Source organism: Loxodonta africana, chromosome 12, assembly GCF_030014295.1.
Source record: "Loxodonta africana isolate mLoxAfr1 chromosome 12, mLoxAfr1.hap2, whole genome shotgun sequence".
NCBI lineage: Eukaryota > Metazoa > Chordata > Mammalia > Proboscidea > Elephantidae > Loxodonta > Loxodonta africana.
In genome coordinates, this window is record NC_087353.1 from 106,891,563 (window position 1) to 106,917,992 (window position 26,430).

Below are 26,430 nucleotides of genomic sequence, written 5' to 3' on the forward strand. Positions count from 1 at the left end.
AGACCCCATGAGTGCAGAGTAGAACTGCTTCATAGGCTCCAAAGGCTGTGAGTTTCAGAAACAGATCACCAGTGCTGTCTTCCGAGGCACCTCTGTGTGGGTTCAGACCACCAACCTTTTAGCTAATAATTAAGGACTTAATCATTTGTGCCACTCAGGGAAACCTTGAAACCTGGTGGTGACTCTTAAAATCATAGGGTGATCTTGGAGAGCCACAGCTGCTGTCCAGTCTTTCCAGGAATTAGGCAGAGGCTTAAAGAGGTGAGTTCTGGGCTGGCTTCAAGAGATGAGTCTTAAGAAACCTGCTGGGTTTTCTGATCTAGAACCTGGTCTGCAGGCTGGGTAGGGGCTAGTGTCTCTGGGGGACACCTCAGGTTCTGCATCTTCCTTTCTCCCAGGCTTTCCAGATAGTTCTGAGGCAGGGAGCAGAGTGAACCAGCTTGAACTCTCCCTTCCCTAGAAGCTGAAACAACCTGGCATCTAGCCTTCCTGCCCCCAGCTTCTTCCCACCATACCCACCAGAGGATCTGATCATGTCACTAATCAGCAGATGAGGTTTTGTTAACTGTGCACCTCAAAACTGCGTATGCCCCCAATCCCCACAGGATCAAGGCTGAGCTCCACTAATAGGAGGCACCACATGAACCTTGCAATCAGATAGAACTCAGTTCAAATGTCAGCTCTACCCCCTCCTGACCTCTCTAAGCCTGTTTCCTTGTGTATAAAATGGAGATAATCAGTGGAGCTAACAGAGGTTAAGAGCTTGACAAATTCATACAGCAGCCAGGGCTCTACTGTCTCTGGTGCCCCTCACCTCCAGCCCACCCCTCTCCTGGTCCAGCAGGGGATTTTTTTGCCCTAACATCACCACATGGTCTCTGGTCTACTTTTGGACTAATTAGGACCATCAAGTCTAATTTTGCCTTTCTGAGATATGTCTTCGGAGTCTGTGGGTAGTGCAAAAGGTTAAGCACAGGACGACAAACTGACAGATGAGTGGGAACTGACCCTCTGCTACCTGCTCACTGCTTCCATCACCATCTGTTCTTTTCCCAGACACTTTTCCTGCCCCTAATCCTCTATCCCCTCCTTGCTGCTGCATTGCTGTAAGGAAGGTAGGACGAGAAAGCCCTTCAGAGAGCACTGACTTCAGATTGTCTTGGGCCATTGTCATAATACCATCTGTTTTATTATTCACTTAAATTTTTTTTTTTGTCAGCTCATATTTTTTACTTTAAGAAAAGCTTATATCACTACCAAAAATATAAAATCCCTTATCATAGAGGGTAACTGTCTTAGATTCCTAGAGCTACCTTAACAAAATATCACAAAGTAGGTGGCTTTAAAACATTTAAATTTATTGTCTCACACTTCTGGAGGCAAGAAGACTGAACTGAGGGCATCAGTAGGGCCATATTCTCCCTGTCCACTCCAGGGGTAGATCTTTCCTTGTCTCTTTCAGTTTCTGATAGCCCTGGACATCTCTTGTCATAACCTTGGCTTATTGATCTTCACAAGGGATCTGTCTTGCCCCTGTGTGTCCCTGTCTCTGTGTCTGTTCTGCCCTTTTATAAGACACCACTCACAAGAGACTAGGACCCACCCTACTCTGGCATGACCTCATTAATTTAACTGATCACATCTACAAAGGAAGACCCTATGTCTAAATAAAGTCACATTTACCAATACAGGGGTTAGGACTTCAGCATATCTTTTTAGGTGAACACAATTCAATCTGTAACAGTAACCATAATAAAACCTATTTAAATTAAAATGAGAAATACCCATTCTTTTATCACCCGTGGTGTTGCGGCTACTACACTTGGGGAAATGCAGATCTGGCCAATGCCCTCATTTTTCAGGTGGAGAAACCAAGACCAAGAGAAGGACAGGGCCTGCTTGTTGCTGGGAGTGTGAGCTGGAATTGGGCTGGGCTCTGGGCTCCTTTCCCTGCTCAGGGCCACCTTCTCTAATCCCTCTTTCTTCTCTTCCTTCCTCCCACTCCTGCCAGCCTCCCTTCCCCAAGTTTGCTCTATCTTCCTTCTCCTCTTTTCCTTCCTCTTATTCCTCCTCCTCATAATCTGCTTCCTCTTCCTCCTTTTCTGTATTTATTCCCTCCCCTTTCTATTCTGCTTTCCTAGAAACTCCTCTTCCCACTCTTTCTTTAAATAATCCCTCTGGCTTTCAAGTTCCACTCTTTCAAGTAGGAAGCGTACAGACTCCCATTTTGGGAGCTGGGAACAGTGGGTTTGAGCTGGCTCTGTGCTGCTTGGTAGCCCTTTAGCCTTTGTAGATTTCAATTTTCTCTTCGTAAAACAGGGTTAGGAACACCTGGCTTACCTACTTCCCTGGGTAAGACACAAAGACTAGGTGTTTTTTAGAACTAAAAAAAGGCCTTGAAAAAGCACCTAAAGGGTGTTACTAAACTGGGTGAGGCAACCTGCCCCAAACCCTCCTACCCAATGACCTTCTACTACCCTACTCTTGTTGCAAAGCGCACACAGCCTGTGCTTTTCCCCCACCACCTCCCCACTCATTCCTGTCCTTGCTCTTCACCCTCATGGTACATCCTTACTTCTCCACTTCCTTCTGCCACACCCCACTCCTACACCCACTGAGTCATAGAACCCAAACAGATGACAGGCCACCACCTCTGAACCGTTGAGACACAGAGGTCAGAATGAGATGTTGTAAAGTGCAATCATGAAAATCCCCTGCACGTATTAAAGGCTTTCACATGAATTTTCTCATTTAATCCTCCCCAACTACCCTGCCAGGGATGGACTGCTGTTGTTGGCTGGGGGATGAAAGGGTGGAACCCACAAGGGGAAGGTGTAGAGCCAGGGAAGAGCAGAGCTGGGCTCTCGGTATTTGTCATTCTGTAAGAAGGGAGTGCCTGGGTGGCACAAATGGTTAAGCACTTGACCACTAGCCAAAAGGTTGGCAGTTAGAACCCACCCAGAGGCACCTTGGAGACAGGCCTAGTGATTTGCTTCTGAAAGGTTACAGCTTTGAAAACCCTATGAAGCAGTTCTACTTTGAACACACGGGGTAGCCATGAGTTGGAATCTCCTCGAAGGCAACTGACAAAAAAAGAAAGGAATGAAGCGATCAGGCACTACTGGACTCGCCCCACCCCGCCGACTGCAGTCTTGCCCCCATCAGGGGACTTTCCTTCCTGTCCCCACCCCAACCTGTATACTGTCCCATATACTGACCCCAGTCACGCTGGGCAGGAACCACACAGGCGTCCTTGATCCAGAGGAAATTGACCAGAGTTCATCCATCACGTACTCACTCTACAAACTGGCCATGGGACAGGTGATCTGCTTGGGACTCAGTGAGTGCAGGAATAAGACATTGACCTCAAGATGTTCACAGTCAAGCAGGAGACACAGACAGACAACTGGCCATCTTCCAGGGGATGCATGCCACTTCCTCTCCAGTGTGTTCCTAGTACCCTGGGAATCCAGAGCAGGGAAGCCGTGAAACATCAAATGGAGAGGACTCTAAGGAGGGGTTGGGAATGGAAGAAGTATGAGGGGACCCCAGGTCCCAGGGTCTGGCATCCTGCAGAGCCAGAGTGGCGGGTGGAATGAGACAGTGCTATCATGTGCCCTCTGTTTGACAAAGTCACTATTGTCTCTCACAACTGACCTGAACGTTATGATTTACAAAGCTGTATCACAGTCACCGTTGCCTTTGAGCTTCAGAATCCTCTGGTCAGTTGTCCACTCTGAATCCTTCCTCCAGCAGAGCTGGCTGGTCCTTTCTGTGTTCCCCAACCCCCACACCCCCACCCACCTACAACACACACCCCTTGTCTCAGGTCAGCGTTCCCCAAGCAGGCTCTGAGATGAGAATTTACAGGTGACCAGCAGGGGATGGGGAAAGCAAACCAGGAGGAGAAGGGAAGGGAGCCAAGCAAAGTCCCACTGCATGGAGGTAAACTGGCTTGATCCTCCCGTGAAACTCAAAAAACAGTGTAGGTCACGCTGGACCAGAAGCCTGTATCCTTCCAGCAGACATTAGTCCAGAGCTTTCCCAGGAGAGGGTATATTTCCAGTCACTTCCACTTTCCTAGAGCCTATAGGCTAAGGCTTTGGAACCTGATGGTGTAGGTCCCCACTGCTGGGTGCACAAGTCCAGGAAAGCTGGTATCATCCAGCGGAATCTAGGCTCACTCTGTCAGCACCTGCAACCATTTACAGGCACACTTGATCACATATCTGTCTCCCCACGAAAAGCCTCCCAGAGCCTGGCACATAGCATATGTCTAATAGGAGTTTGAAAGGCACTGGTGGTTCAATGGTAGAATTCTCACCTTCCACATGGCAAACCCAGGTTCAATTCCTGGCCAATGTGCCTAACATGCAGCCACCACCTCTCTGTCACTGGAGTCTTGCATGTTGTTATGATGCTGAACAGGTTTCAGCAGAGGTTCCAGACTAAGACGGACTAGGAAGAGGACTGGCAATCTACTTCCAAAGAAATCAGCCGATGAAAATTCTATGGATCACAAGGGTTGTTCCATCGTACGTGGGGTTTCCATGAGATGAGGGCCGACTCAGCACCAGCTAACGACAAATAAGTGTTTGATGAATGTGGTGAACGGATGATCGAAAGGAAGGAAGGAAACAGGGATGATTTTACCCATTTTCAGCTAAAGAAACTGAGGCACAGGAAGGTAAGTGACTTGCCCAAGACTCCACAGGGAATAAGCAGCACAGCAAGGACCCCAATCAACTTTCTGACTGTGCATTCAAAGCTTGTTGCCCTCACCCAGGCAGGGCAATCCCTCCCCGCCCCCCAGCCTTTTCTTGTTGTTGTGTGCTGACTCACAGTGACCCTATATGACAGGGTAGAGCTGCCCCACTAGGTTTTCTAAGCTGTAATATTTATGGGAGCATATAGCCAGGTCATTTCTCCTGTGGAGTCACTGGTGGGTTCGAACCACTGACGTTTTGGCTAATAGTTTAGCGCTTAACCACTGCACCACCAAAGCTTCTTAAACCAAAAAACAAACTCACTACCGTCAAGTTGATTCTGACTCATAGTGACCCCATAGGGTTTCCAAGGCTGTAAACCTCTACAGAAGCAGACTGAGACGTCTTTCTTCTGTGGAGCTGCTGGTAGTTTTGAACTTCCAACCTTTCAGTTAGCAGTCCACCATTTTAACCACCATGCCACCAAGGCTCTTTAGAGCACCCAAAATAACCCCTGACTCAAGTGCAACAACTTCCCCTTTTCAGACCTCAGGGACCTCTAGGATTTTAGAGGAACCTTAAGAGGAGAAGGAGGGGGGCTATATCAGCACATATTTCCTCCTAGCCACCCCTATAAAGGTCAGAGGGAGGTTGCTGTGCTCTTCGAGGAACCAGGCCTTTGTTCCTAGCCCGTCTCCTGCACCCTGGTCTGCATCCTCTTGGCCTCCTCTGCTCTCCAGGACATGGCAGGCACTGCGACCCTCATAGCCAGCCTACTGCTCCTGGCCCTCTGTGCCCACAGCATCACCCCTGCAGGTAAGACCTCAGCCCTGGCCCTGCTGGGATGGCTCAAGGAAGGGTGGAGGACCTCTAGCCTGGGGATGGTGTGGAACAAAGATGGGGGCCAGTGACAGGCAGGAGGTGTGTAATGTAGGGGACAGGCTGGGTGTCTGGTGGTCCAGAGCCCTGGGCAGGGTGGGAAAGAACGTGGTTCTTCTCTCTCCCCTTCTTTTAGGCTCTGTAGCCATCCCCTCTTCCTGCTGCATGTCCTTTATTTCCAAGAAAATTCCCGAGGGCCGTGTGGTAGGCTACCAGGTGTCCAATGGGAGTGTCTGCCCCAAGGCAGGGGTGATGTAAGTACTGCTTCTTCCTGGGCATCTGGCAGGAGAGGGGCAGGGATGAGCCTTTAGGGTCACTGAGGAATAAAGACAGGAGCACCCAGCTCTGTGCATCTTGGAGAAGTTGCTTTATCCCCTGAGCCTCAGCTTTCTCTCCCATAAAACTAGGAAGAAAATTCAGATTAAATAATTATTTACTGATCACCAGATATAAACTAGGCCCTATTCAGGGCCTATAACATAATCTGAACAAACCCCTTCGACAATTCTATGAGGTAGTTATGATTATCCCATTTTACAGGAAGCAACTGAGACTCAGAAAGGGGGCTTGCTCAAGGCCACAGAGGTAGCCAGGCTCTGGACCCCAGATAACCCATAGTGAACCCACTTCTAAGCAGTGGTGGGCAGTAGAAATGTGAAATTAGTATTAACTTTCCCCAACTGGCATCAGACTCAGTTCCATAACCTGGGTCCTCCCCTCTCAGAACCAGCCTAGAGAGGGTACCCCAGTCCCCCTCCCAACTCTGACATACTTTTTTAGCCACACTCCCTTGCACATGGGGGCATCTGACTTTTTTCTTGCGGGTGCCCTTTGCATATTCTACTCTACCCTCCTCCCTGTGGGTAAAGATTGTGTCTCTCCTTTCAGACTCAGCATTATCTAAAGGCAGAACTGGGCCTCCTTCCATCTAACAGGGAGTTCACAGACCATGAACTTTTCAGTCCCCCCGCCCCCCATTCTTCTTCCCAACACTGAAACAAAGAGACCTAGTCACACAGATAGAAGACACTGTCAGTAACTTGCTAGGAGGCCTGGGCAAGTGGCTCACTCAATCTGCGCTTCCACCTCCACAACCCCCTCCCTGTAAGGTGAAGAGGTTGTGTACGGTGGTCCCTAAGGCTCCTTCCAGGCCTCAGGTGTGCTCTGTGATTCTTCCCACAGCTTTACCACCAAGAAGGGCCAGAAATTCTGTGGTGACCCCAAGCAGCTGTGGGTCCAGAGGTATATGAAGAACCTGGAGGCCAGACGAAAGAAGGCCTCCCCTGGGGACAAGGCAATAGGCAGAAAGGCCCCTGTCCGAAGACACCCTGCCAACAGCACCACCATCTAACCACATTGGCCTCCAGCTCTGGGCCTGGGCCTTGCCACTTGACTGGATGCCTGCGGCCTGGGAAGCCTGTGATGAGAGCTAATTTTCCTGCTTCTCAGCATCACTTTCAGGGAAAGTGTCTATTCTATGGAAAACCCAAGGCAGAAGAGGCCAGCTCCCTTGGGCACCCTGGGTGGAGGCAGGGGCAGCCATTTGCCCTTTTCCTCTTCAGTAGCAGCTGCTTCTCTTCTGACTCCTGGTCCCCAGCTCAGCCCAGGCGCTTGAGGCCCAGCACACCCTGCTGATGCCATGCCTCCAGTAGCTTTTCTTGGCCCTCTGGGCTTATAGTGGGGCCTCTGGGCTGTCTGTCTGGAGATGAGTGACCTGTCAATGGCTGCAGCTCCCTGGCATAATGGGTACTCCAGCCTTGTTCTAATTCCAACACTCCCAATTTGGCAAATTATAACAGTGGGTCCTCCCTGGGCACTTCTCATGGGATATGCAGGAACATCCTGCTTTTTGTAAAGAAATGGACATGGAGGATCAGGGTGAGGGCCAGCCTGGGTAGTTTCATTTCTTTGTGAAGATACGACTTTGAGGAGATGCTCTGCTCTGTGACAAGCTTGCTCCTTGCTGCTTTGGGGTTGGAGGCCTTAGTGGTCTTTGAAGTGGGGCTTTCTCCATGTTTTGGTGAGAAGCAAGTGGGGTGGGGACTGAGGGGGAGAAGAACCACCTTTTTTGTTCAATGCATGAGATACTGTGTGGTTTGTATGTCAAGAGTGTAGACACAGTTGCTGTTCCCAAATAACAATCCTGGTAAAATATGATTTCTCTTTTGAAGGCAGTCGTGTGTTGCCTCTTATCATCTCCCTTAGGGGGAGGGTTGGGGTAAGAACAATGGAGTGTGTGCCTCAAAGAGCATCCTGGGGGGCACTTGCCCACCAGAAACCAGGAGAGGATGAGAGGATGAGGACATCCTAAACCCAGGATATCCTGGGAGTGATCTTGGTTTGTTCTTAGCTGGGCCTCTAACTAGTTCACCCAAGCTCTAACCGCTGCTGAAAATTCGCATTTCTAACAAGTTCCCAGGTGATGCTAATGCCGCTAGTTAGGAACCAGTTCTGAGAATCACTAGTACAGCAGTGGGTCTCAGAATTTATTACATATAAGAATCACCTGGGGATCTTGTTAAACTGTAGATTCTGATTCAGTATATCTGGGGTGGAAACGTGTGTTCTCTCTTGGGATCCCTGTCATTAACTTTGAAAAATACCCAGCTGGATTCAGTTAAGTTTTTCTTTTAATTTCAGCAAAGAGGCACTTTATATGCACGAGGAACTATTAAAGGCATTAAACCAGAAAACCCAAAACCACTGCTGTTGAGTCAGTTCCAATTCACTGCCGCCATAGGCTTTCTTGCCTGTAATCTTTGCAGAAACAGGTGGCCAAGCCTTTCTTCCTGACGCCTCTGGGTAGGTTTGAATTGTCTAACTTTAGGTTGGTAGTCAAGTATAAACCATCTGTGCCATTCAGGAACTGTTACAGGCACTAGGAGGCTATCAAATTAGAAGAGATTATCTCCAGCTTCAAAGAATTAGGGAGAAACATTACATACACACACATACAAACAAATCAAGAGCACTATGAGTTTGTCACCGCAATTTCGCGCGATAGAGCTGCCCGCCACAGCCAATTCTTGAGATAAGGGTGTTACCGCAAATGATGGATCTGAGCCACCTGCCACAAAGCCAATACTGAGACAGGAAGGAGGTAAGCAGCAAGAGGGCTTTACTGAATACCGGTATCCAAGAGACAGAGAGGACAGGTTCTGTCCAAATTCTGTCTGCCCCAAAAGGGCCAGCTGGAGGGCTTTACAGGGAAAGAAAAGCTAAGTCCGAGGAATCTGGAGAATTTTTAATTCCCCTTTGAGGTGTTTTGCAAACCGCCTGCTACACGTGATTATCTTTTCAAGGTATTCTTGGGGTCCCTTCTGGCATCTCCTGATATCACTGTCTCCTGACTCCTCGTTTCCCAGATCCTATTACTTGTTTTTCATCTTTAGGAAGAAAAACATAAGTTAATCTTAAACTTTTACAACATTATGGGAGAACAATCAGTGAGAAAAGAATTGCAAGGCATGGTATATCTCACAGGGGTTTTATCAGTTCCCATAAACATTAACTATTCTACCATCTGGATGTTCAAGCAGTATTTTCCCATTTCAAGGGTGGGGTGGGTAGCAAGATCTTTATCACATATATCGGCATATGGAGACAGAGAGGAATTATCTCCTCCTAAAGCTGTGTGTCTGGAGCAACTGCAGTCCAGCCGGTGTTTTATAGGGAAAGGGGAACATGGATTTTAGGAACCTGTGGAATGACCATTCTCTTTCTGTTTGGTTTTGGTGGTCGTATTTCTAATATGATCTTTTTCTGCCATTATGCCATCAGTCCGGGGGTGGCTGGTGCCATCCTTCGTCCTGTTTGACAGGCTTAGATTGATATCACTTGGTTTCCACGGTCCTAGGGGAAACATCAGTTGACATTTAGCTTTTAGGGGAGTTAACAGCAAAATCATACTAGGAGACAGAGACAGGCTAGGAAAAGGAAAAATGGCGCAGGTTCTGTTCAAGACATGGCTGAGCAGCCTGTTTCAAGTTTAATACTGTAGGGTAATGCTATTTAGCTATATGCATCCCCTCCCTAATGGAGTCAGCTTTGCTCTTCCCTGAAGCATGCTGGGGATGAACTCGGGATGGACTTGGGCTAAGATACAAGGCTGGGAGTGTCATGACTGGGCCAGTGGCCAAGGCCGAAGAATGCCCTAGCAACAAGAAGGAAAACATCTGGGCCTGGACGTGAACTGTCTGGGAACACTGACTGCCCAAGAATGTGAGAGAAAAACGATGAGCCTTGGTTCCAGCTGGAATGGTATAGAAGCTTGGGTCCCTTGCTAGGTGGTTGCGGAAAATACTCCAGCCAGCTGCCACTGGAGAAAGCAGCTGCTTGCCCATGTCAGTAAGTTTCCCTGAATAAACGTATGAATCTGGAAAGAGCTATGTGTCAGTCCTTCGGATTATCTGCCAGGATGCACAGCGAGGGTCTTTCCTTGCTGGGGCTGTCCCCCGAAAAATACCAATCCTGCTTTTGTATGTATGTATGTGTGCTTTAGGTGAAAATATACAGAGCAAATTAGTTTCTCATTCAAAAATTTATACACAGATTGTTTTGTCACGTTGGTGGCAATCTCCACAATGTGTCAGCACTCTTCCCTTTCCACCCTGGGTTTTCCATGTCTGTTCGTCCAGTTTTCCTGTCCCTTCTTGCGTTCTCATCTTTGCTTTTGGGCAGGTGTTGTGCACAGTGTTCTGTATACTCGATTTATCTAAGAAGCATGTTCCTCATATGTGTTATTGTTTGTTTTATAGGCCTGTCTAAACTTTGGCTGAAAGGTCAACTTTGGGAGTGGCTTCAGTTCTAAATTAAAGGATTCTGGGGACCATAGTTCTGGCGACCAAAATCTCAGGGTTTCCTCCAGTCTTTGTCAGATCAGTAAGTCTGGCCTTCTTTGTGAATTTGGGTTTTGTTCTAAATTTTTCTTCCGCTCTACCCAGGACCCTCTATTGTGATCCCTGTCAGAGCTGTCAATGGTGATAGCCAGGCACCATCTAGCTCTTGTGGGCTCAGGCTTGTGGAGGCTGTGGTTTATGTGGTCCATTAATCCTCTTGACTAACATTTTCCTTGTGTCTTTGGTTTTCTTCATTCTCCTTTGCTTTGAATGTGATGGGACCAATAGATGTATCTTACATGGCCACTTGCAAGTTTTTTAAGACCCCAGATGCTACGCACCAAAGTAGGTTGCAGAACATTTTCTTTAAGAGCTATGTTATGCCAATTGACCCAAATGTTCCCCGGGACCATGGTTCCCAGCCCTCAGCCCCAATAACTCCGTCCCTCAAGGTGTTTCAATGTGTGTAGGAAGTTTCTATGATTGTGCCACCTTTGTGCTGTACATGCAAATATGTATGTAAAAATATCTACAGCCTGACCTATATATGTACATGGGTATACTACTATATGCCCTCCTTCCCCTATTCAGCATACGTATCTGCCTGTAAGTTATTATTTATTTTTACTGTTGTTGTAGGGTTATATATGCTATAGTATTTACTGTGGTTGCCTCTTTTTCTTTCCTTATGTTCCTCTGAGTGTCTTCCTTTGCCTTGGTCGAGTTGTACTGACTTCCCCTGTATTGTGTGTTGTCTTTCCCTTCACCAAAGTTAACAGTTGTCTACTATTTAGTTAGTGATTTCCCCTCCCTGCACCTCCCCTCCCTTGTAACATCAAAGATTGTTTCTTTCCGTGTATAAACCTTTTCTTGAGTTTTTATAATAGTGGTCTCATGCAATAGTTGTCCTTTTGTGATTGACTTTTTTCACTCAGCATGATGCCCTCCAGTTTCACCCATGCTGTGAGATGTTTCATGGATTCATTGTTGTTCTTTATTGTTGCAGAGTATTCCATCGTGTGTATGTACCACTGTTTGTTTCTCCATCCATATGTCGATGAGCACCTGGGTTGTTTCCATCTTTTTGCTGTTGCGAATAATGCTGCAGTGAACGTGGATGTGCATGTCTATTCATGTGATGGCTCTTATTTCTCTAGGATATATTCTTAGAAGTAAGATTGCTGGATTGTATGATACCAATCCTGCTTTACTAGATGCATGACCTTGAAATACATGAATTAACCTTTCCGAACCTCAGTTTCCTCATCTGTAAAATGGGGAAAACAAAATCTCCCAACTCTGGTTGTGTTTCACCTAGAACCAGACCCTGAAACAAAGACTTGAATGCAGTGTCACATTTGAGAGGCATAGTGATCACTAGGAGAATAGAGAGGTAAAAAAGAAAGGGAAGCGAGCCAATAAGAGTGCATTATTAAGTCAGCTACCAAAGAGGGCAATTAGAGCTGTCTCCACTGGGAAGTGATGTAAGACTCACCTCAGAATTACATACCCAGTCCCAACGATCATTGCCTGCAGTGTGGGAGGGGTAGTGTTAATTCTTTCAGCAAGTGAGGGTAGAGCAGCCTTCCACGGTTCAAAAAATCTCTCAGACACAGAGGTGCCCACGCTGGCAGCTGGAAGTCTTCAGAGCACACAAGAGGCCCAAGAGAGGATGGTGGAACACTGATAGCTCTCTGCTATCCTCCCTTGTAGATTTTTGGAGGGGATTATAGATAAAATATGTTAAGTGCTTGGCACATAGCAGTCAGTCAACACAGTCACTATTAAAGGTAACGTAAGTTAAAAAAGAAAAAAATTTTTTTTTTCTTTTTTAACTGTAATACAAAGTAGAGCGAACAGTAGTGCTAAACAGTCAGAGGAGGGGATACTTTGATGGGGAGAAGCCTGCAGAGATCCTTGCCAGAGAGCTGCTGTCTGAATAATGGTTGGATTGTACCCCAGCTGGGGTGATTGGGGGAAGAAGAACACATACCAAGGATGGAGTGCCGCTGGAGCAAAGGCTCAGAGGTGGTATTTAGGGATGAGAAACTGCGTACACTAACGGATTATGGCCAGGCCGTAGATGACAACAGAACTCTGACCCATAGTCTCTGCAGCAACCAGCTCAAGAAGCAAAACCACTGCCTCGGCAGCAATCAGCGCAGATCGATCTGGCCTTGGTCAGTGACTGCAGCTTCTCTATTTTTCTCCCTTTTCCAATTCAGCACCATCCAGAGAAAGCCAGATATGCTCCTCAAACCTATCACATAAAGTGCCCCTCTTCTAGTTAGCCCTCCTCCAGGTTCTCGGTGCCAACCACCTCCAATCAGCACGCCTGAAGCCTTCCTTCCCTTTTTCACTATAAAGCCTTCCCGTTCCCCTGCCTGCCTTGGAGTCTTTGCCAAATGCAAATGTTGGTGGCTGACTCTCTCGCTGTAAAAACTAAACCAAACTCGTTGCTGTGGAGTTCATTCTGCCTCGTGGTGACCCTATGGGACAGAGTACACTACCCCACAGGATTTCCAAGGAGCGGCTGGTAGATTTGAATTGCCGATATTTTGGTTAGCAGCTGAGCTCTTAACCACTGTACCACCAGGCATCCTCCCTTGCTATTAAAAAAAACCAAACTAAACCCATTAACATCAAGTTGATTCCGACTCATAGCAACCCTACAGGATAGAATAGAACTGCCCCCACAGTGTTTCTAAGGAGCAATTAATGGATTTGAACCGCCGACTTTTGGTTAGCAGCCAAGCTCTTAACCACTGGGCCACAGAGCTCCTCTCATAAAGATTAAAAAATACAGCCTAGAAAACCCTGTGGGACAGTTCTACCCTGTCACATGGGATCACTATGGGTCAAAAATCGACTTGACAGCACCTAACAACAACAAATGGCAAACTAGCACCCAGATCAAGGAACAGAGCATGACCAGCCCCCCAGAGCACTTCCTTGGGCCCCCTTCTAGTACTATCCCCCTACAAGGGTAGCCACTATCCTGACTTTTCTCATTATAGATCAGTTTTGCTTGTTTCGTACTTTATATACATGCAACCCTTCAATATTACTCTTTTGCTTCTGGCTTCTTTCCCTCAGCATTAGGTTGTGAGAGCCATATGACTGTGTATTATTGTAGTTCATTCTCATTGCTCTACGCTATTGTTTTATGTGAATAAATCACAATTTATTTTTCATTGTACTATTGATAGACTTTTGGGTGGTTTCCAGTTCGGGGCTTCTGTGAATCATGCTGATATGAACATTCTAAGTACAAGTCTCCTGGTGAACATATGTACATATTCCTCTTGGGTATATACCTGGGAATGGAATTGCTGGATTATAGGGTATGTGTATTTTCAGCTTTAGTAGATATTGTTGAATAATGTTGAGTATACTCCTGCCAGCGGTATATGAGAGTTCCCAGGGTGCCATATCCTCACCAATATTTGATATTTTCTATCTTTTTCATTTTAGCCATTCTGGTGGGTGTGTAGTGGTATCACATCGTGGTTTAAGTTTACATTTCTCCGATGACTAATAAAGTCAAGCACCTTTTTATTGACCACTTGGGTTTCCATTTTCATAAAGTGTTTAAGACTTGGACATTTTTGTATTGTTTTGTCTGTATTTTTCTTGTTGATTTATGGCATTCTTTATATATTCTGAATTACACTCCTGTTACAGATAGACGCTGTCCTAGTTTCCTAGAGATGCTATAACAAATTACCAAGAACTGGGTGGCTTAAAGTAACAGACTTTTATTCTTTCATGGTCTTGGAGGCTATAAGTCTGAAGGCTCTAGGGAAGATTCTTCCTTCCCTCTTCCTAGCTTCTAGTGGCTCCTGGAAATCCTTGGCTTGTAGCTGCATCCCTCCAATCTTCACTTTCGTCTTCACATGGCTTTCCTCTCTTGGTCTCTTGTGTCTGCACATGACCTTCTTATAAAGGACGCTGCACTGTATTCAGAACTCACTCTAATCCAGTATGACCTCATCTTAACTGGTTACAGCTACAAAGACCTTATTTCCAAACAAAGTCATTTTCTGAGGTTCCAAGTGGGTATGAATTTTGGGGAGACACTATTCAACCCAGTATGGATGTACATATTGCAAAAATCTCCCACCCTACAGATTCTTTTTTTTTTCTCTTATTGGTGTCTCCTAATGAATTAAAATTCCACATTTTAATGTAATCCAATTTATCAACTTTTCCCCTTTATGGTTAGTGCATATTGGGTCCTGTTTATGAAACATTTGGGTCCCTGACACACAGTTAATTATAGTAGAAATATCCAAGGTGGCCAGTAGGGTGGTATGGGCAAACTGAAAGCAGAGGGCAGGTTTAGCCTAAAGAAGACAACATTGGAGGGCAGACATTATAGTGGTTTTAGGAGATGCTGTTGGGGCCCTTGCCCATATCACCTCAGCATTCACTTCTTTAAGCGAAAGGCTGCTTACTGGGGAAACCTGTGAATCTGCTGAGGGCTTTTTTTTTTGATTACTGAGCACTCCGATCCTTTGAATAGGACAACTAGTAGCATGGGATATAGCCCTCAAATAGTGACAGGCGGGAGATGGGGTGCACATATCCCAGTGTCACTGCAATTTTGCGAGCTAGAGCCGCCTGCCACAAATAGCCAATTCTTGAGACAGGGGTGAGGTGGGTAGCAAGAGCTTTATTACATATACCGGTATATGGAGACAGAGGGGAATGATCTCCTCCTAAAGTTGTCTGTCTCCCAGACTACCGATCAGCTCCGGTTTTTAAGGGAAAAGGGGCCGTAAGTTTTAGGGACTTGTGGAATGTGTGCTCTTTTTCTTCTGTTTGGTTTTGGTGGTCGTACCTCAAACATGTTGATCTTTCCCTGCCATTATCTCATCAGCTCAGAGGATAGCTGGCACCATCTTTCGTCTTATTTGACAGGCTTAGATCAATATCACTTGTTTTCCACAGTCTCAGAGGAAACATTGGTTAACACTTCACCATTTGCGGAGCTAACATCAGGATCTTACTTGGAGGCAGGGATGGGCTGGGGGAGAGAAAGGAGAGAAAGAAGAAGAAAAAAAATTGGCTCCGGTGCTGTTCAAGGTACAGCTGAGCAGCCTGTTTCCCCAGCTTCCTCCTCACAGTTGGGCTAACTCTGAGGCTTGCTCTGCACTGACTCCCAGAACTCCCCAGTGGACTGTGCCCAACTGCCTGTGTGATAGCTTGCTTGATAATTTGCCCTGCATTGCCACCTGCCCTGCTCTACACCCTTGTGCCCGCCTCTACCCGAGGCTCCTGGATCATCTCCCAAATAAATTCACTTGCAGCTGAATCCTTGTCTCAGGGCCTGCTTCTAGGGGAACCCAAACTAAAAGAATGTTAATCTGCCTAAGCCTCAATTGTCTCATCTTCCAGAAGAAGAGAAGAGAAATTAGGCTTTTTGTTTGTTTGTTTTAGAACTGGTAGCATTTATGAGAATATAGATTTCTGCCAAATTTTAAAAAGAACTTTTTCGTGGTCAGAACTAGATTAGTTGGGAGGGACTAGACATTGAGTTCCCCAAAACAGCCTGGACAACCATGATGTGGGTGTCTTAAAAGGGTTGGATTAGGTGATATTTAAGATCCCATCTAGCCTTGAGATTTTCTGTTTTTGTTGTCATTTGTTTGCTTGCTTGCTTTTTTTTTTTTCTTAAACTCAGATTTTTTAAATTAGGGCATACCAGGGGACGGGAATTGACTGAGCATAGGGTCCATGTCCTGGTCTGCCCTTCCCTAAGACTGCACTAGCAGAAACCACTGCCCCTTTCTAGAATTCACTCCCTGAATTTTAGCCAGTCTGGTTAAAATACAAATTCCTGGGTCCCATTCCAGGAGATGCAGGGCAGGGCTGAGAAACAAGTATTCTTGAAAGCTCCAGGTGATTCTGATGACTCATTGTGTTTGTAAGCCTCTATGGTCCACAGGGCATCTCTAAGCACCCCTGCCCAGCTCTGGTGCTGGGTATTGGGTAATGGGTGGCACTAAGAAGATGGAAATGACACAGCCCTGGAGCATGGTCCTTGAATATCCATTGCTGTGGTTGGACTGCTTTATGCTCATGTTCTGACCTCCCTGCAAGACAACAGTGTTTAGAAAGGAAACAAAGCCAGGAACCTACCTGGAATAACCAATTGTATTATCAGGTAACCTAGGTCAGTTTACTGAAATCAATATTTAATTCCCTCTGCTTTTTTTTTTTTTTTTAAATTGTGGTAAAAATATACACCAGGACTCCATAAACAACAAAAGCTTCCTCAATTCAATGGTTTCTACACGTACAATTCAGTGACATTGATTTCATTCTTCTTGTTTTGTAAGTAACAATTGTCACTACCCTTTTCCAGATTATTCTACCTGCATTAACACAAACACAATGCCTCCTTAGCAAAAACTTCCCCTTTCCCCCCCTCCTGTCTCTGGTTTTAAAAAAACAAAAACTTTTTTTAAAAAGTTACTTTTGAGTCAATTCTGACTCATGGTGACCCTATGTGTACAGAATAGAACAGCTCCGTAGGGATTTTGAGGCTGTGACCTTTCGGAAGCAGATCATCAGGCCTGTTTTCCCACACATCTCTAGATGTGTTTCAGCTGCAGATCTTTCAGCTAGTAGTGGAGCACTTAGCCATTTGTGTGGCTCAGGGACTTCCCAACCCTGGTAACCACTAATAATCTTTGATTACTGTATATTTGCTTATTTCATATGAGTAATATTATACAGTATTTGTCTTTTTTCAACTGGCTTATTTTGCTTGGCATAATATTTTCCAGGTTCATCCATGTAGTGGCACACATCAGGACTTCATTTATCTTTATGGTTGAGTAGTAGTCCATTGTGTGTATATAATACATTTTGTTTATCTATTCATCTGTCGATGGACATTTCAGCTTTTTCCACATTTTGGCTATTGTGAAAAGTGTTGCAATGAACACTGGTGTACAGGTTTGTTTGTATTCCTGCTTTCACGTCTTCTGAGCACATACACAGGATTGGGATTGCTGGGTCATATGGTAATTCTATTTTCAACTTTTTGGCTGCACCATTTTACAATCTCACCAGCAATGGATGAGGGTTCCAGTTTCTCCACAACTTCACCAACACTTGTTGTTTTCAGGTTTTTCTGTCGTTGCCATTCTAATGGGGATGAGGTGGTCGGTATCTCATTGTGTTTTTGACTTGCATCTCCCTAATAGCCAAGGACATTGAGCATCTTTTCATGTGCTTACTGGTCTTTTCAATATCCTCTTTGGTGAACTGTCTGTTCAAGTCCTCTGGCCAGTTTTTGATTGGGTTGTCTTTTAGCTATTAAGCTGTGGTTGTTTTTATATATTTCTTGGTTACTAGAGTCTTTTCATATATATAAACCAAAACCAAACCCATTGCTGTCGAGTTGATTCCAACTCATAGCGACCCTAAAGCACAGGGTAGAACTGCTCTGTAAGGTTTCCATGGAGTACCTGGTGGATTCAAACTGCCAATTTTTTGGTTAGAAGCCATAGCTCTTACTAACTACACCACCAGGTTAATAAAGTCCTTTGATGAACAAAGGTATTTAACATTTATGAGGTCACATTTGTTTATTTTGTCTTTTGCTGCTCATGCTTTTGTTGTCATATCTCAACGCATACTCAGCCATAAAGAGAAATAAAGTCCGGATACATGCCACAACATGAATGAGCCCGGAAAAGTTTATAAAAAAAAAAAAAATTTACGAAAATTAGTCAGTTGCAAAAGGACAAATACTGTATGATCTCATTTACATGAAATAATATATAGAAAGCAAAAATTATTTGTAGTTACCAAGGTGGGAGGGAGGGGGAAAAAGGGAGTTTTTGCTCAGGAGTTTATGTTACTGGTGGTGGAATAATTTGGAAAAGGATGGTGTCTTAGTTATCTAGTGCTGCTATAACAGAAATACTATGAGTATATGGACGGCTTTGCCAAACAAAAATTTACTCTCTTACAGTCTAGGAGGTTAAAATCCAAATTCAGGGTGCCAGCTCCAGTGGAAGTCTTTCTCTATCTGCTGGCTCTGGGGAAGGTCCTTGTCATCAATCTTCCCCTGATCTGGGAGCTTCTCAGCACAGGGATCCTGGGTCCAAATGATGCGCTAACCCCAGGCTCTTGTTTCTTGGTAGTATGAGGTCCCCCATCTTTCTGCTCTCTTTTATATCTCAGGAGATATTGATTTAATACATGACTTAATCTTGTAGATTGAGTCTTGCCTCAGTAACATAACTGCCTCTTATCCTGCCTCATTAACATCGTAGAGGTAGGATTTGCAACACATAAGAAAATCACATCAGATGACAAAATGGTGGAGAATTACACAACAGTGGCAATCATGGCCTAGCAAAGTTGACACATATTTTGGGAGGACACAATTCAATCCATGACAGTGATAATAGCTGTACAACATGAAGAATGCCATCAATGTCATTGAATTATGCATGTAGAAATTGTTGAATTGGTGAATATTTTTGTTGTGTATATTTTCACCACAATAAAAAAAAGGTTATGTCTGGGAAAAAAAATTTGGCTATGACAAATCCGATCAGCATCTAATCTCTAAAATCTACATGAAGCTGCAAAACCTCAACAACAAAAAGACAAATAACCCTATTAAAAAGTGGGAAAGGATATGAACAGGCACTACACCAAAGAAGGCTTTCAGGCAGCTAACAGATACATGAGGAAATGCTCACGATCATTAGCCATTAGAGAAATGGAAATCAAAACTACAATGAGATTCCATTTCACCCCAACAAAAACAAGGTTGATGTTAACCTAAAAAACACAAATAATACATGTTGGAGAGGTCGTGGAGAGACTGGAACACTTACACACCGCTACTGGGAATGTAAAATGGTACAACCAATTTGGAAATCAATTTGACGCTTCCTTAGGAAGCTAGAAATAGAACTGCTATACAATCCAGCAACCCCACTCCTTGGAATATATCCTAGAGAAATAAGAGCCTTCACGCAAATAGATGCACACCCATGTTCATTGCAGCACCGTTTACAACAGCAAAAAGATGGAAACAACCAGGGTGTCCATCAACAGATGATTGGATAAACAAATTATGGCATATTCACACCATGGAATACTATGCAATGATAAAGAACAATGACAAATCTGTGAATCTTCTCATAACATGGAGGAATCTGGAAGGCATCGTGCTGAGATTAGTCAGTCACAAAAGGACAAATATTGTATGAGACTACTATTATAAGAACTCTAGAAAAGGTTTAAACACAGAAGAAAACACTCTTTGATGGTTATGAGGGTGGGGAGGGAGGGAGGAAGAGGGGTATTCACTAATTAGATAGTAGACAAGAATTATTTTAGGTGAAGGGAAGGACAACACACAGTACAGGGGAAGTCAGTACAACTGGCCTAATCCAAAAGCTAAGAAGTTTCCTGAATACAACCAAACACTTCGAGGGACAGAGTAGCAGGGGTGGGGACCTGGGGACCATTGTTTCAAGGAACATCTAGGTCAATTGGCATAACAAAGTGTCTTAAGAAAACTTTCTGCATCCCACTTTGGTGAGTGGCATCTGGGGTCTTAAAAGCTAGCAAGTGATCATCCTAGATGCATCAATTGTTCCCAACCCACCTGGAGCAAAGGAGAATGAAGAACACCAAAGACACAAGGAAAATATGAGCCCAAGAGAAAGGAAGGTCCATGTAAACCAGAGACTCCATCAGCCTGAGACCAGAAAAACTAGATGGTGCCCGGCTACCACCAATGACTGCCCTAACAGGGAACATATTAGAGAACCTCTGGTGGAGCAGGAGAAGAGTGGGATGCAGACCTCAAATTCTGGTAAAAAGACCAGACTTAATGGTCTGAGACTGGAGGGACCCCAGAGGTCATGGCCCCCAGACTCCCTGTAGACCAAAATGAAAACCATTCTTGAAGCCAACTTTTCAGACAAAGATTAGACTGGACTATAAGACATAAAATGATACTGGTGGGGAGTGTGCTTCTTAACTCAAGTAGACACATGAGACTGTGGGCAGCTCCTGCCTGGAGGAGAGATGAAAAGGCAGAAAGGGACAGGAGCTCATTGAATGGATACAGGAAATACAGGGTGGAGAGGAGTGTGCTGTCACATTGTAGGGACAGCAACTAGGGTCGCATAACAACGTGTGTATAAGTTTTTGTATGAGAAACTGACTTGAATTGTAAACTTGCACTTAAAGCACAATTAAAAAAAAAAAAAGAAACATTTCTATGAAAAACTCCAGGCCTAGATGTTTGGACTGGAGAATTCTAGCAAATACTTAAGGAAGAAAAAATGCCAATTTTATAAACTCTCATAGAATATAAAAGAGGAAATGATAGTTCCCAACTGATTTTAGGAGAACAGCATAACCTTGGTATCTACAAACAAAACCTGACAAAGAAAGAAAACTATAGATCAATACTCTTCATGAATGTAGATGTAAAAATGCTTAAAAATATATTAGTAAATTGTATCAAACAATATATAAATACACAAAATGGAATTCAAGGTTTAATATAAAAATATCAACCAATCTAAGTCACCACATTAGAAAAATTATATGATATAGATACATGTACATACTCTCCTCACTTATTGACATGGTTAGGTTCCAAAGACCAGGTTGTTATATGAAAAGAGAGAGTGACCATATTAGATCACATCATTACATAACTGCCAAATTACATCATTACATAACTGTCAAATTACATCATTTCATAATTGGCAATTACATCATTACATAACTGAGAATCATGGCCCAGCCAAGTTGACGCATACCCTAACCTTCAAAGCCAGCATTACTCTTGTCTTGCACCTTGGCATTAGTTACTGTCAGGTGTACGTCTTTAGTGCATAAAATAGTTGGATAGTAGGTTTTTTACAATTGTCATAAGTATGAAATGTGAGATAACGAGATAATGGATAAGTCAGAAGATGTATAAGTATTTATACATCCAAAACATCTCTTGCTATTGAGTTGATTCTGACTCACACTAACTCTATAGGACAGAGTAGAACTGCACCATAGAGTTTCCAAGGAGTGGCTGGTGAATTCCAATTGCTCACCTTTTCGTTGGCAGCCATAGCTCTTAATCACTGCACCACCAGGACAAATATGTGTGTGTAAGTATATTGATGTATATATGTAAGTTTATTTGTATATACACAAATGTATAAATATACCTAATATTATACATTTATGTATATGTTGTCAGGTTCCGTCAAGTCGGTTCCGACTCATAGCGACCCTAAGCACAACAGAAGAAAACACTGCCCGGTCCTGAGCCATCCTCACAATCATTGTTATGCTCGAGCCCATTGTTGCAGCTACTGTGTCAATCCACCTCGTTGAGGGTCTTCCTCTTTTCCACTGACCCTGTACTTTGCTAAGCATTATATCCTTCTCCAGAGACTGATTCCTCCTGACAACATGTCCAAAGTATGTAAGACACAATCTCGCCATCCTTGCTTCTAAGGAGCATTCTGGTTGTACTTCTTCCAAGACAGATTTATTCTTTCTTCTGGCAGTCCATGGTATATTCAATATTCTTCACCAACACCACAGTTCAAAGGCATCAACTCTTCTTCGGTCTTCCTTATTCATTGTCCAGCTTTCACATGCATATGATGCGATTGAAAATACCATGGCTTGGGTCAGGCGCACCTTAGTCTTCAAGGTGACTTCTTCACTCTTCAACACTTTAAAGAGGTCCTTTGTGGAAGATTTACCTCATGCGATGCATCTTTTGATTTCTTGACTGCTGCTTCCATGGCTGTTGATTGTGGATCCAAGTAAAATGAAATCCTTGACAACTTCAATCTTTTCTCCGTTTATCACGATGTTACTCATTGGTCCAGTTGTGAGGATTTTTGTATTCTTTATGTTGAGGTGTAATTCATACTGAAGGCTACGGTCTTTGATCTTCATTAATAAGTGCTTCAAGTCCTCTTCACTTTCAGCAAGTAAGGTTTTGTCATCTGCATAACGCAGGTTGTTAGTGAGTCTTCCTCCAATCCCGATGCCCCTTTCTTCTTCATATAGTCCAGCTTCTCGGATTATTTGGTCAGCGCACAGATTGAATAAGTATGGTGAAAGAATACAACCCTGACGCACACTTTTCCTGACTTTAAACCAATCAGTATCCCCTTGTTCTGTCCGAACAACTGCCTCTTGATCTATGTAAAGGTTCCTCATGAGCACAATTAAGTGTTCTGGAATTCCCATTCTTCACAACGTTATCCATAATTTGTTATGATCCACACAGTCAAATGCCTTTGCATAGTCAATAAAACACAGGTAAACATCCTTCTGGTATTCTCTGCTTTCAGCCAGGATCCATCTGACATCACCAATGATATCCCTGGTTCCACATTCTCTTCTGAAACCAGACTGAATTTCTGGCAGTTCCCTGTCTATATACTGCTGCAGCCATTTTTGAATAACCTTCAGCAAAATTTTGCTTGCGTGTGATATTAATGATATTGTTCTATAATTTCCACGTTTGGTTGGATCACCTTTCTTGGGAATAGGCATAAATAAGATCTCTTCTAGTCAGTTGGCCAGGAAGCTGCCTTCCATATTTCTTGGCATAGACAAGTGAGCACCTCCAGCACTGCATCTGTTTGTTGAAACATCTCAATTGATACTCCATCAATTCCTGGAGCCTTGTTTTTTGCCAACGCCTTCTGAACAGCTTGGACTTCTTCCTTCAGTACCGTCAGTTCCTGATCGTATGCCACCTCTTGAAATGGTTGAACATCGACAAATTCTTTTTGGTATAATGACTCTGTGTATTCCTTCCATCTTCTTTCGATGCTTTCTGCATCATTTAATATTTTCCCCATGGAATCCTTCACTATTGCAACTTGAGGCTTAATTTTTTTCTTCAGTTCTTTTGGCTTGAGAAATGCCGAGAGTGTTCTTCCCTTTTGGTTTTCCATCTCCCGCTCTTTGCACATGTCATTATAATACTTTGTTTTGTCTTCTCTAGAGGCCCTCTGAAATCTTCTGTTCAGTTCTTTTACTTCATCAATTCTTCCTTTTCCTTTAGCTGCTCGACGCTCAAGAGCAAGTTTCAGAGTCTCCTCTGACATCCACCTTGGTCTTTTCTTTCTTTCCTGTCTTTTCAGTGACCTCTTGGTTTCTTCATGGATGATGTCCTTGATGTCATTCCACAAGTTCTCTGGTCTTCGGTCACTAATGTTCATATGCGTCAAATCTATTCTTCAGATGGTCTCTAAATTCAGGTGGGATATACTCAAGGTCATATTTTGGCTCTCGTGGACTTGCTCTGATTTTCTTCAGTTTCAGCTTGAACTTGCATATGCGCAATTGATGGTCTGTTCCACAGTCGGCCCCTGGCCTTGTTCTGAGTGATGATATTGAGCTTTTCCATCATCTCTTTCCACAGGTATAGTCAATTTGATTTCTGTGTGCTGCATCCGGTGAGGTCCATGTGTATATTCGCCGTTTATATTGGTGAAAGAAGGTATTTACAAACTAACGGACACGTGGGGGATTTATATATATACATCAGTGTACTTACACACACACACACATACACACACGCATATTTACATATACCTGTTGCTGTGAAGTTGATACCCCATAGGGTTTCTGAGGAGTCGCTGGTGGATTCGAACTGCCCACCTTTTGGTCAGCAGTTGTAGCCCTTAACCACTTTGCCACCAGGGCTCCATTATTTGTGTATGGAGATCATTATACTTACATATATTTCCTAGCTATCTATTGTGAGTGTCTAGAAGAAATAACACCTCAATAGCAATGAGTACACTCAGCACCCAAATCTTGGTTTCTAAATACTGTCGTCTAATAAAAGAAACCAGGGACCAGGACTGATTGATTCTAGGATTGGGTCAAGGAAAATACAAGATAAGCCTAGAGCATCTTGCATTACTAAGACAGAGGTCCCCAGGCTGAGGAAAATTCCATTGCTGCAAGCAGCTCGTGTGGCATGTCTCTTAGCTTTACATTAACATCCTGGCTTCCCTTTCCTTAACTGCTGCCCAGAGCTGGAAGGAATCGGTGGAAATTTGTTTAGGCGCCATGTTGACACTCTGGACAACCTTTTAGCTCTTTAAGTACCTCATATATAGTAACTTCCCCACCTCTGGGTGGAGTTTAACGGCCATTTTCTGAACATGCAATGCATGAAGTTATATGTAGATCTCATTGCACCTGTGTAGTAGGATTATGAATATTGCTGATGTAACTTGAATGAACTTCCTGCTTTTAAACTCCGTAAAAGTAACCTTCCCTCTTGCCCTCACTGAGCAGTCTTGGAGGCAGAAGCCCCTAGTATTCATTTCCTTGTGTAATGAAATAAAGACACCTCTCTGTTCTCCCAGCTCATTCTCTTGTTTTTTGCCTACGATGTGTCATGCCAAGCAAAACATGGGGTTTCCACTCAGCAATATTTCTGGCAAGCCAGCCAGGAGTCCTTGCTTGGTTCCTGAGACAGGCCATGCCGGGAACCCCTCCTGTTATCTGGTGCCATCTAGAGAATTCTCCAGGAGACTTCAGGGCAGTCCTAGGGGCCAACCCACCTCAGACCCAATGGTGACTCTGTAGGAGTGATGAGACATGCCTGGGTTATTTGGTAAGTAAAAGGGTAATTCCTAGGTAAGGCCTTAGAAGAGTCTGAAGAAGCAGGAGGAATTGATCGTTAAGGGTGTTAAAGGCTCTAAGTATCTGTTATTAAGTTGGTGCACCAGATTGGGTTGTGTGAGTGTGTAAGGTATGTGTGTGCTGGAGAATGGGAAACATTCAAGGGATCCCTGATTGCAGCCCCTTAAAATGTATCCTTACCAATTGGAAATATTTGGGTCCAAGCCCCATGAAAAAAGAAGAGAATTATTTTCCTTTGCAACACTGCTTGGCCACAATATAAACTGGCAGATGGAGAGGAATGGCTAGATAATGGGTCCCTAAATTAAAATACCATCCTTCGATTAGACCTTTTCTGTACTCTCAAAGGAAAGTGGGATGAGAAATATTATGTGGAAGCCTTTATGACTCTGTATCAGGACAATGGATTGTAGAAGACATGTAAAATTCTAGTCTAGAAGGGGGCCAGCAGATGGCGACCACCAGTCCTTGCCTCTGACCCCGAGGGAAAATCTTTGTTGTCTTTGCCTGCCACTTCAGTGCCTACGTCGCACCGCCTTATGCTTCTGTTCCAGGAGAAGTGGCTGTGCTGGCAACAATTCCCACTGCTGAACCCTCTTAATACCTATATCCATCCGTCCCAAGCCCTTCCACTCCGGCACTGGGCTCGCTGCCCCATATGTGGAATAGAATGGCTTTTGGGTGTCCTGATCTGGTGACTAGGGGGAACAAAAGTAATGCGAGAGTGGCCGATTCTTGGGAGAGTCATAGCACAGCTGCGCCCAGGTACAGGCACCCTCTCCTACAAGTCCTGGCAGGAGATGCCAGCATGGTCTGGGTCCACCAACCTTTCTCAACAAGTGATCTTTATAACTGGAGAAAACATTGCCCCGAGTATCAGGAAGGCACTGAGAGAATGCAGGGTCTTTTTGCCTCCATCTTCTGTACTCATAACCCTAATAGGGCAGATTGTCAGATGCAGCTGTTTGTGCTCCTGACTCCTGAAGAAAGGTGCATGATCCCAGAAAAGGCCAGGGTCAAGTACAACAGGAGCCACGAAGTGCAGGCAGTAAATCAGCTGGGAGAAGAGATTTCCCTGGGGTGGACCTTACCAGGAATCAGAATATCCACCCAATCTTGCTTAACATCCAAAAAAAAACCCAAACCAAACCCACTGCTGTCGAGTCAATTCCAACTCGTAGCGACCCCATAGGACAGAGTATAACTGCTCCATAGAGTTTCCAAGGAGCACCTGGTGGATTCGAACTGCCGACCTTTTGGTTAGCAGCTGTAGCACTTAACCACTACGCCACCAGGGTTTTAGAGGGGTTTAGGAAAGG

The 26,430-nt window shown here is 44.4% G+C and overlaps 1 protein-coding gene across 1 annotated transcript; it reads left to right on the forward strand.

Moving 5' to 3' along the window:
* The first annotated feature begins 2,632 nt into the window (after window positions 1–2,632).
* On the forward strand, window positions 2,633–8,270 carry CCL24 (C-C motif chemokine ligand 24). Its single transcript, XM_003416557.3, has 3 exons — window positions 2,633–5,522; window positions 5,722–5,839; window positions 6,768–8,270. Exons 1-3 carry the CDS (start codon window positions 5,450–5,452, stop codon window positions 6,934–6,936), a joined length of 360 nt encoding a protein of 119 aa, XP_003416605.1. The 5' UTR covers window positions 2,633–5,449; the 3' UTR covers window positions 6,937–8,270.
* The last annotated feature ends 18,160 nt before the right edge of the window (window positions 8,271–26,430 follow it).

What these genes read in the sequence shown, in the direction of transcription:
- CCL24 (XM_003416557.3), top strand. Translation starts at nt 5,450, where the DNA reads ATGGCAGGCACTGCGACCCTCATAGCCAGCCTACTGCTCCTGGCCCTC. An exon ending in CCACAGCATCACCCCTGCAG is followed by an intron (nt 5,523 to 5,721) that starts GTAAGACCTCAG and finishes CCCTTCTTTTAG; the next exon opens with GCTCTGTAGCCATCCCCTCT. An exon ending in TGCCCCAAGGCAGGGGTGAT is followed by an intron (nt 5,840 to 6,767) that starts GTAAGTACTGCT and finishes TTCTTCCCACAG; the next exon opens with CTTTACCACCAAGAAGGGCC.